Consider the following 11410-nt stretch of genomic DNA (forward strand, 5'->3'; position numbering starts at 1 on the left):
CATTTAAACACAGACTATATACAACAGCATTCACAAGACTATGTAATTTGATTGTAGATAGAGAGTCCTGTGGCACCTTTAAGACTAACAGATGTATTGGAGCATAAGCTTTCGTGGGTGAATGCCCACTTCGTCAGACGCAGCATTCACCCACGAAAGCTTATGCTCCAATACATCTGTTAGTCTTAAAGGTGCCACAGGACTCTCTGTTGCTTCTTACAGATCCAGACTTAACACGGCTACCCCTCTGATACTTGATTGTAGATGATTCTACAGACTTTCCTACCACATGCATTTATTGGATCTGTAGTCACTTTACTAATTGGTTTCCTCTGAATATTTGTTATTTTTCATTCTCTTGGCTTGAATTTTGAACAGTGGTGCTGGTGAGGGACATTAAGATGCTTTTACTATTATTAATTCACATTTCTATTTTGACAGCACTTAGAGGTCACTATCAGGAGTGGGGCCCCATTATGGTTGCTATACAAACAGATACATTAAGTTCTTTATCATTCTTCTACCATATAACACTGGCCATTTATAACTAAGTTTTCACCTCGTAAATGTTAAGATCAACTCCCCAAGATCAGTGACCACCTGCTGCTCATAGGTTCTCAGACTGGCCCAATAGTCGCACTTGACTTCCCAATACTGCAGCCACTTCATTGACATCCATCGGCCTACGCATAAGGGCCTTAACCAAGGACACAGGGCAGCCCTCTAGAACATCCTTCCTCCACCCAGCAGGGCTTCTGTGGGGAAACAGGCTAGCTCTTAAGGGGATCCCAGCAGAGCCTCCTCGGTGGGTCCCTCCTCACCCAGCCTGGCTTGGAGAGGGAAGCTGGTCTGAGGGCAGGTTGATGGCGCCAGGAGCAGAGTCTCTCCCATCCACGGCAGGGGGTGGAGACTGGGCCAGAGGAGCCTTAACAAGAGGGAGCCCAGAACTCTTGCTATCGCTGAGCATGGGCCCCGCCCTCTGCGCCGGGCGCGCGTGTGACATCATCAGGGCGCGCCGCTGCGGGAAACACGGTGACCTTCAAGGGGGCGGGAGCGGAAGCGGCGGCTCAGTCAGGCTCGCGGCCTTCGCAGGAGAAGGAGGGAGCAGCAGACGCAGTCCCGGCCGTTAGCTTGTCCGCCCGCCCGCCAGCATGCCCAGGGGTAGCAGGAGCCGCACGTCCCGCATGGCGCCCCCGGCCAGGTGAGCGGGACCGGGGCCAGGCCAGGGAGTGGGCGAGGAGTCTGGCGGGCAGACAGGGTGCGCGGGGGGGGGTCCCGTGAATCTCCCCTTGTCTCCCCAGGCCCGGCAGGGCAGGAGCCCCCGTCCTCCCCCCTTCCCCTCCCGCGCTGTCGCCCTCAGTTACAGCCCTTGTGCGGAGCCGGGGGCATGAGCCGGGGCTTTCCCGAGCCTCCCCAAGCGAGCGCGGTGCGCGCAGGGCAGCGGGGAGCTCTGGCTGAGTGGCCAGTGAGGCCGAGGCCCGCGGGAGAGGATGATCGAAGGCCTCGGTTATGTAACAGTCGCCGCCCTCCTCTCCTGCAGAGGGAGATGTTGTTTGTCGAGCGCTGTGGCCTTGTCGAGCCGGTAAATGTTTAACCGGCCTAGAGCCCGTCCGATTTGTAACCGGGTTGGGTGGCGCCTTAACGGTCGTGAACTAAACTAGCTTGTGGCACCAGCACGATGGACTGGCTGTGGATCAGCCTTGGCAAAACCCAACTGGCTCTGGTTTGAAAATCCCCGACACGTGGATTATCCCCTGTGTTTTCAGTCACATTATGGGCAGGGGGTCTGAATCTCGTGTATCCATTTGTGAAATCTTTATGACGTTCTCAAAAAGGGGACCTAAGCCTAAAGCATGAACAGCTCTGACTTGGCCTTGTTTACACTACAGGAGGGAGATCGATCTAAGTTATACAACTTCAGCTAGGTGAATAGTATAGCTGAAGTCGAGGGACTTCGATCTTCTTACTGCAGTGTCTTCACTGCAGTAAGTCAACAGCTGACACTCTCCCACCGACTCTGCTTACGCTTCTCGTTCTGGTGGAGTACTGGAGTCCACGTGAGAGCGCTCAGCGGTCTGTTTATCGCATCTATACTAGATGCGAAAACTTGATCGCTGCCCGCCGATCCGGCAGGTCGTGTAGTCAATCCCTTAGTATTGCAAGATGTGCATATGGTATAAACATTACAGGTATTCAAAAACTCCATTTTTAAATGGGGAGCTTTTTATAAAGGTTGGGTTTTTGTTTTGTTTTGTGCATTAATGATTTTTTTCTAACGCAGTCGTGCACCGCAAATGAGAGCTGCACCCCCGCCCCCTGCAGCTCGTGCTGCAGTACCAGCACCTGCCCCTGCATCTGCAGTGGCGTCTCCTGGTGCTGCACCAAGGCAGCCTGGTCTGATGGCACAGATGGCTACAACAGCTGCAGGAGTAGCAGTAGGCTCAGCTGTAGGACACACCCTGGGTCATGCCATGACAGGAGGATTTGGTGGAGGAAGCAGCTCTGAAGCTGCAAGGCCTGACATTACTTACCAGGTACATGGCTTGATATTGTATCTTAAGGGTACATCTACATTTACTTCCTGGTTTGGTGGCAGGCAATCGATCTTCTGGGATCGATTTATCGCGTCTTGTCTAGACACTATAAATCGATCCCGGAACTGCTCGCGGTCGATGCCGATACTCCAGCTCGGCAAGAGGAGTACGCGGCATCGACGGGGGAGCCTGCCTGCCGCATCTGGACCCGCAGTAAGTTCGAACTAAGGTACTTCGAATTCAGCTATGTTATAGTCCGAAGTGGGGGGTTAGTGTGGACCAGGCCTAAGTCTGAGCTATGTATGAAATGGAAAACTTGTCAGGTGAGCCATAGTGACTGACATTATAGGCCAATGACAGCTTAATGCTTGGAGATGGTATATGGGGATACATGCATAATTCTAGTTTAGTATATTTATCCTGCAAAGCAGTTACCACCTTACCATTTATGAAATGTACTTCAAACAAGCCAAACTTTAAATAGTTTAAATGGGTAGTGTCATGTAGTGGTGGTTATACTGGGTTTAGAAGTGACTGGCTCTTGACACCCCACCTCACAACCCCTCAAAAAAGGGGTATGTAACAGAGATGCTCAGTCAAAGCTAATGCCTTTATGGTTTGATTGGTAGATTAGCCATCAGAGTAGTAAGATGTTACAGGTGGAAGCTTTGGGGGTATTCAAGTGTTAACTGCCATGCTAGGATTCATTAAGAGTTTGTGATGAAGATCTGAAATATTTATCTGTAGGATTTGTGCACAAGAGAATTTCTATGTGCTGCTTTTCACTCAAGTAGAAAAAAGACTAAATTGATTAAGATGGTCAGTTAGAGGCTAGGTATAAGGCTCAGATTCTGTCAGCTGCATTTGAACATCTTATCTTGTTCTTCTTTTGTACCAAATTCTTAATCTTATTGAAATACTGTGGAGAGTTATGGATCCGCCTTCCATTACTGCCCTTTCTGATCCCGTTTTTCTTTAAAATGCAGATACAACTGCAATCCAAAACATTAGCTCATTTATCAACAAGTTTCCTAAACCTAAAGAGGACCAGGAAAATACCTTAATGTTTTACTGAATTTAAATTGACCTCTATTCATCAGTGTGATGCTTGGGACCAGGTTTTTTTGGGTAGTCTTGTCCCTGTGTTGGGATTTTAATCCCTTTAGGGACAGTTCTTACATTGCTGAACTCTGGATGAAATCCTAAATTTCTAAGAACGGGAACAACAAGGAGTCTGGTGGCACCTTAAAGACTAGTCTTTAAGGTGCCACCAGACTCCTTGTTGTTTTTGTAGATACAGACTAACACGGCTACCCCCTGATACTTAAGAACGGGAAGACTCCCTTTGACTTCAGTGGGGCCAGGATATTATCTCTAGTATTTGAAAGTTGCACAACTTGCAGTGGAGCTCCTGCTGCCTTCTTCACAGGGGAAGAAATAAGCAGATGTGTACCTATTGTAATAGGTCCTCTTAAAGTGTGGTTCTCTGTAGCTGGAAATCTTCATCAGTGTTCATTTTTCAAATATGTGAATTTGTGCTTCTGTGGCTTCTTTTTCAGGAGCCTCAAACAGCCCAGCCTGCATACCAGCAGCAGTCCCAGTACCCCCCTTGCCAGTATGAAATGAAGCAGTTTTTGGAGTGTGCACAGAACCAGAGTGACCTCAAACTGTGCGAGGGCTTCAGCGAGGTGTTGAAGCAATGCAGGTTTGCTAATGGTGAGTAGCTTATTTAGTTGTGTGTAGTCTGGTACAGATTTAAATCACCTAATCAATAAGATTAATTATCTCAGGAACTGGGCCTGTTCCTAGTCTCTCTATCAGAAGTGGACAAGAACCAGCATGGTACTTGGTAATATCCATTCTGGCTTGCATGTCAGGGCCCACTGTAGTCATTTGCAATGGAACTGAAAGAATGCACAAAAGCTTCTAATTTGTTTCCTCCTTTGCATGTCCAAGTCTGAAATTAAAGGTTGTCCAAAGGAGTGGTAACTCAAACTTGTACTAGCTATGCTAAGCTCTGTAAAGTGCATTTACGGTGCTTGTCTAATTATGGGTGTTACTCTCCATTGGAGTCAACTCTGCTGTTCTGCTTTTTATTGAGGAGAAATTGCCAATTGTGCAACTGCTAGTCTACGCAAGCACAGTTGGAATATGAAACTTAGTGATACCTAATGTCACTGAGGAATTAAGTCTTCCTGAATCGTACAAAGCAGATTGTTCACTACCTGTGGATTAAAGGTTTTCTCAGTATTAAAATTTATCTTGTCACTAATTCTAACTGCTTAATTTACAGGTTTATCCTAATCAAATTCTACAGAATGAAGAAGCTGAAAATGAGCATTCAAAGATCTGAAATTGAAAGATGCTTCAGTAGTAAACTTCTAAAGTTATCTGTGACATCTTGTTAGTTCATATATTCACAACTGAATGCCCAAACCTTGACAAAACTTAAAGGGTCCTTTAGATTTTTCTGCCACATTGATAAACATGCTGGATTGTAACAGGATAGTTCTAAATGAGAGAGCAGGGGAGGGAGATTTATAAGATTCTGAAGATGGGCAAAATATTTCAAGGGGCCTAATCAAACTAGTTGTTCTGCTGATTACATTGCTGTTGATGTGCAAATGTGAGACTAAGACTAAATAAAATTCTCAGTGTTTAAAGTGTGTCTAATGAGTTATCACTTTCTGTGGGAATAAGATGTGGAAATAGATCTTTAGGGAAACACCCCTCCTACGTTGTTAGCCTAAGGACAATATTTTCAGGAGAGCTTAGCACACACATGCCCTATTTATGCTGATGAGCACTCTTGAAAGTTTGGTCCCTACTAAAATCCAGGGCCTCTATGGTGGCATTCTCAGAAATGCTTCCAGTTCCACACGCAAGGCAAGGTAGGCAGGCGGCGCTTCAGAGTCTCAATGCCCATGGATGAGACGATGGTGTAGGAGGAGGGGGTTAGATTTATTAGGAACTGGGGAAACTTTGGGGATGGGGGAGTCTATACAGGAAGGATGGGCTCCACCTAAACCAAAATGGATCCAGACTGCTGGCACTTAACATTAAAAAGGTTGCAGAGCAGTTTTTAAACTAAGAGATGGGGGAAAGCCAATGGCTGCAGAGGAGCACGTGGATTGGACAGAGACTTCTCTTAGAGGAGAGTCTATTGATAGAGATTCTCTAGGCTTTAGTTAGGAGGAGAGGATGGAAGAGGATAAAGTATGGGTCAGATCAGATGAGAAACATTCACATAAAGAATCTGACACAGAAAAGGGAAGACAAATAAACAGTGACAAGTTTTTAAAGTGCTTGTACACAAATGCTAGAAGTCTAAATAATAAGATGGGTGAATTAGAGTGCCTCGTGATAAAGGAGCCTATTGATATAATAGGCATCACAGAAACCTGGTGGAGGGAGGACAATCAATGGGACACAATCATTCCAGGGTACAAAATATCGGAAGGACAGAACAGGTCGTGCAGGGGAGTGGGAGTGGCACTATATGAAAGAAAATGTAGAATCAAATGAAGTCAAAATCTTAAATCCACATGCTCCATAGAATCTCTATGGATAGTAATTGCATGCTCTAATAAGAATATGACAGTAGGGATCTATTATTGATCATCTGACCAGGACAGTGATAGTGATGAAATGCTAATGGAGATTAGCGAAGCTATCAAAATAAAGAACTCAATAATAGTGGGAGATTTCAATTATCCCCCATATTGACTGGGGTATGTCACCTCAGGACAAAATGTAGAGACAAAATTTTTTGACACTTTAAAGGACTGCTTCTTGGAGCAGCTGGTACAGGAACCCACAAAGGGAAAGGCAATTCTTAATTTAGTCCTGAGTGGAGCGCAGGATCTGGTCCAAGAGGTAACTATAACAGGACGGCTTGGAAATAGTGACCATAATATAACAACAATTAACATTCCCATGGTGGGAAGAACACCTCAACAGCCCAATACTGTGGCATTTAATTTCAGAAAGGGGAACTATGCAAAAACGAGGGGGTTAGTTAAACAGAAATTAAAAGGTACAGTAACTAGAGTGAAATCCCTGCAAGCTGCATGGACACTTCAGAGACACCATAATAGAGGCCCAACTTAAATGTATACCCCAAATTAAACAGTAAAAACTAAGAGAGCCACCGTGGCTTAACAACCATGTAAAAGAAGCAGTGAGAGATAAAAAGGCATCTTTTAAAAAGTGGAAGTCAAATCCTAGTGAGGTAAATAGAAAGGAGTAGAAACACTGCCAAATGAAGTGTAAAAATGTAATAAGAAATGCCAAAGAGGAGTTTGAAGAATGGCTAGCCAAAAACTCAAAAGGTAAAATGTTTAAGTACATCAGCAGCAGGAAGCCTGCTAAACACCAGGGGGCCCCTGGCCAATCGAGATACAAAAGGAGCACTTAAAGACGATAAAGTCATTGCAGAGAAACTAAATGAATTCTTTGCTTTAGTCTTCACGGCTGAGGATGTTAGGGAGATTCCCAAACCTGAGCTGTCCTTTGTAGGTGACAAATCTGAGGAATTGTCTCATACTGAAGTGTCATTAGAGGAGGTTTTGGAATTAAGTGATAAACTTAACAGTAACAAGTCACCGGGACCAGAGGGCATTCACTCAAGAGTTCTGAAAGAACTCAAATGTGAAATGGCGAAACTATTAACTATGATTTGTAACCTGTCCTTTAAATCAGCTTCTGTACCCAATGACTGGAAGATAGCTAATGTAATACCAATATTTAAAAAGGGCTGTAGAGGTGATCCCAGCAATTACAGACTGGTAAGTCTAACGTCCGTACTGGGCAAATTAGTTGAAACAATAGTAAAGAATAAAATTGTCAGACACAGAAGAACATAAATTGTTGGGCAAAAGTCAGCATGGTTTCTGTAAAGGGAAATCATGTCTTACTAATATATTAGAGTTCTTTGAAGGGGTCAACAAACATGTGGACAAGGGGATCCAGTGGACATAGTGTACTTGGATTTCCAGAAAGCCTTTGACAAGGTCCCTCACCAAAGGCTCTTACATAAATTAAGTTGTCATGGGAGAAGAGGGAAGATCCTTTCATGGATTGAGAGCTGGTTAAAAGACAGGGAACAAAGGGTAGGAATAAATGGTAAATTTTCAGAAGGGTAACTAGTGGTGTTCCCAAGGGTCAGTCCTAGGACCAATCCTATTTAACTTATTCATAAATGATCTGGAGAAAGGGGTAAATAGTGAAGTGGCAAAGTTTGCAGATGATACTAAACTGCTCAAGATAGTTAAGACCAAAGCAGACTGAAGAACTTCAAAAAAGATTTCACAAAACTAAGTGATTGGGCAACAAAATGGTAAATGAAATTTAATGTGGATAAATGTAAAGTAATGCACATTTGGAAAAAATAACCCCAACTATACATACAATCTGATGGGGGGCTAATTTAGCTACAACTAATCAGGAGAGAGATCTTGGAGTCATCATGGATAGTTCTCTGAAGACGTTCACACAGTGTGCAGCGGCAGTCAAAAAAGCAAACAGGATGTTAGGAATCATTTAAAAAGGGATAGAGAATAAGACCGAGAATATCTTATTGCCCTTATATAAATCCATGGTATGCCCACATCTTGAATACTGCATACTGATGTGGTCTCCTCATCTCAAAAAAGATATACTGGCATTAGAAAAGGTTCAGAGAAGGGCAACTAAAATTATTAGGGGTTTGGAATGGGTCCCATATGAGGAGAGATTAAAGAGGCCAGGACTTTTCAGCTTGGAAAAGAGACTAAGGGAGGATATGATAGAGATAAAATCATGAGTGGTGTGGAGAAAGTGAATAAGGAAAAGTTGTTTACTTGCTCTCATAATATAAGAACTAGGGGCCACCAAATGAAATTAATGGGCAGCAGGTTTAAAACAAATAAAAGGAAGTTCTTCACACAGCGCACAGTCAACTTGTGGAACTCGTTGCCTGAGGAGGTTGTGAAGGCTAGGACTATAACAGGGTTTAAAAGAGAACTAGATAAATTCATGGAGGTTAAGTCCATTAATGGCTGTTAGCCACGATGGGTAAGGAATGGTGTCCCTAGCCTCTGTTTCTTAAAGGGTGGAGATGGATGGCAGGAGAGAGAGATCACTTGATCATTACCTGTTAGGTTCACTCCCTCTGGGGCACCTGGCATTGGCCACTGTTGGTCTGACCTAGTATGGCCGTTCTTATGTTGGTTCTGAGCACTCTGAAAATCTGGCCCAAAGGGTATGAAGGAATAATGCAAACTTGTCTCTCTGCCAACATCAATCTTTGGAAAAACCTCAGTCATATGAAAATCAAATCTGCTAAATCAGCAGTTCCCAAACTCATATGGGGTGGACAAGTTCTTAATTGCAAGTGCCTTCCCCCATTCACAATAATCTCGATCACTTGCTTTTCTCCCTGGGCATTCTGCCTCTTACTGCTATTAATACCTTCCAAGTTCAGAAGGGACCATTGTGAACATCTAGTCTGAACATCTGTGTAACACGGGCCAGAGAACTTCCCCCAAAATAATTCTTGTTTGAATTACATTTTTTAAAAAAGCTTGGTTTCTAAATTGCCAGTGATGAAAAATGCACCACAACCCTTGGTAAATTGTCAGAGTGGCTAACTACCCTCCCTGTTTTATTTTAACTACATCTTATTTCTGGTCTGCATTTGTCTAACTTCAGCTTCCAACTGATGGATTTTCCAACCATCTTGGTGGTAACTCCCAACCCCTGTCTCTTTCCCCTACCTAGCAGTGGCACCGGTAAAGGCACCTATGTTAACGTCTCCTTGTTTCCAGCTATTCAGACGGCCTCTGACATAAGCATGGACTGCTGTAAATATCTGGAAACCAGGAACATTAGCCCAGTGGGCCCACATCTCACCAGCTCAAGCTGGGAACAACTGAAGCAATTGACATCACTGAATACAGCAAGGTTTGTCTCCCTAAGGATTAACTACCAGGCTTCATTAGAATCTCTCTCTCCACAGAATTGGCTCAGTGGGTGTTGCCTGACCCCTGCCATCTTAATCAGTTCAAGCTTTATGAAATAGGGAGAGGGGCTAGTCAGGGGAAGTTCCTGCAGGAAAGCCACAGAGAGGCTTCCATTAATTGGAACTGTGTAATTCTAACACATGTATGTCTGTGCCATTGAACGCAAGCTGAGTGATGACCAATACAGCAAAACGGAGATCACATCTGAAGGGTTACTGTGTACTCTACTGACGTTTTCTAGAATGTGCAATTCATTAGAACATGCAAAATCCTGGCTCCTAAGAGCAGCAGAAACAACGAGTATGTGACAGTGGTGGCAGGTTCCTTTCTTCCACTTTAGGGAAAAAGATTGCCAAGAAACATTCCTCATAAGGTCAACAATATTCTTATGGCAGCAAGCCAATCCTGCCTGAGGGAATGCAGTTCAATTGTACTAGTGCTGCTACTAACAGTCTGTATCGCTACATAGGACTAGTGACCTTTGCAACTATTGGCTAAAAACCTTTAAAGAAAGAGTTGGAAGAGGTCTGATCTGTTTTAAGATGCCCTCCGTAACTGCTCCACTAGAGCGTGTTTCTGTATATTCTGTTAAAACAGCTTAAGAATGTCAAGTGAAATTCAGCTGCATTTAAAACCTGCCAAATACTTACATTGTACGTTATGTACAACCCATGAATGGAATCTTATTCACAACTGGAAAAAGCAATAGGCTCTTATAGGAGGGCTCAGAACTCCCCAGCTCCAGTGCATCAAAGGGGAAGGAAACGGCAGTTATATGAATTGCTTTCCATTGTTCCCCCTTTCCTGATGTTATAGTGCTTGATATTACCCTGTTTTCCATCAGTATCGATATACCATCCTACAACCTGACTGTTCCCAGAAGCTCCCAGACCTAGGTCTGACTTAAGACTTGCTAACGTGAAAGACAAATTTTATGTCTTAAATAATGCAAATGTTCAAAATACTACTTCACTTACATGTAGCAAGCAAGAAAGGTAGAAGTAATAAAGATAAAGTATTCTATGCAGCAGTGCAAAAGAGGTTAGGGGTAAGACCACATCTACCATGCCATACACATTTCTGCTTTTCATCCATTAGCAAAAGCTGCTTATGTGATAATACATCTTACGTATGTTAAGAACATAAGAATGGCCGTACCGGGTCAGACCAAAGGTCCATCTAGCCCAGTATCCTATCTACCAACAGTGGCCAATGCCAGGTGCCCCAGAGGGAGTGAACCTAACAGGTAATGATCAAGTGATCTCTCTCCTGCCATCTATCTCCATCCTCTGACAGACAGAGGCTAGGGACACCATTCCTTAACCATCCTGGCTAATAGCCATTATTAGACTCAACCTCCATGAATTTATCCAGTTCTCTTTTAAACCCTCTTATAGTCCTAGCCTTCACAACCTCCTCAGGTAAGGAGTTCCACAGGCTGACTGTGCGCTGCGTGAAGAACAACTTCCTTTTATTTGTTTTGATATTTGCTGCCCATTAATTTCATTTGGTGGCCCCACGTTCTTATATTATGGGAACAAGTAAATAACTTTTCCTTTCTCCATCTCCATTCTGCTATCCTTGAACAAGTACACTTAAACTTCATCAGCTTGTGTTTAGGCTGTAGGAGATGTATGGCTGTGTAAATTGTTAAGGTGTGGATGGAATTAATGTTGGATACTATTCCTGAAATAAAGTGCAAGGATGCATGTAGATATGGGGAAAAGTTTGATAAGGTCAAAAGAGCAGTGCAACAGTTTGCATAATGGCCTGGGTAAGAATCTTTACCACTCTGTATCTTAAAGGTGGCTTTGTAGCCTGAGCACTTGCTCTTGAACTAAAGCAGAGATTTTTCTCTTCCCTCCCCATCATGAC

The 11410-nt window shown here is 43.8% G+C and overlaps 1 protein-coding gene across 1 annotated transcript; it reads left to right on the forward strand.

The window, feature by feature from the left end:
• Positions 1–1028: 1028 nt before the first annotated feature.
• Positions 1029–5202, forward strand: CHCHD2 (coiled-coil-helix-coiled-coil-helix domain containing 2). Its single transcript, XM_034752851.1, has 4 exons — positions 1029–1201; positions 2282–2534; positions 4094–4250; positions 4828–5202. The coding sequence occupies exons 1-4, from the start codon at positions 1152–1154 to the stop codon at positions 4836–4838; spliced, it is 471 nt and encodes a 156-aa protein (XP_034608742.1). The 5' UTR covers positions 1029–1151; the 3' UTR covers positions 4839–5202.
• Positions 5203–11410: the final 6208 nt, after the last annotated feature.

The sequence above is a fragment of the Trachemys scripta genome, chromosome 18 (genome assembly GCF_013100865.1).
Source record: "Trachemys scripta elegans isolate TJP31775 chromosome 18, CAS_Tse_1.0, whole genome shotgun sequence".
NCBI classification, from domain to species: Eukaryota; Metazoa; Chordata; order Testudines; family Emydidae; genus Trachemys; species Trachemys scripta.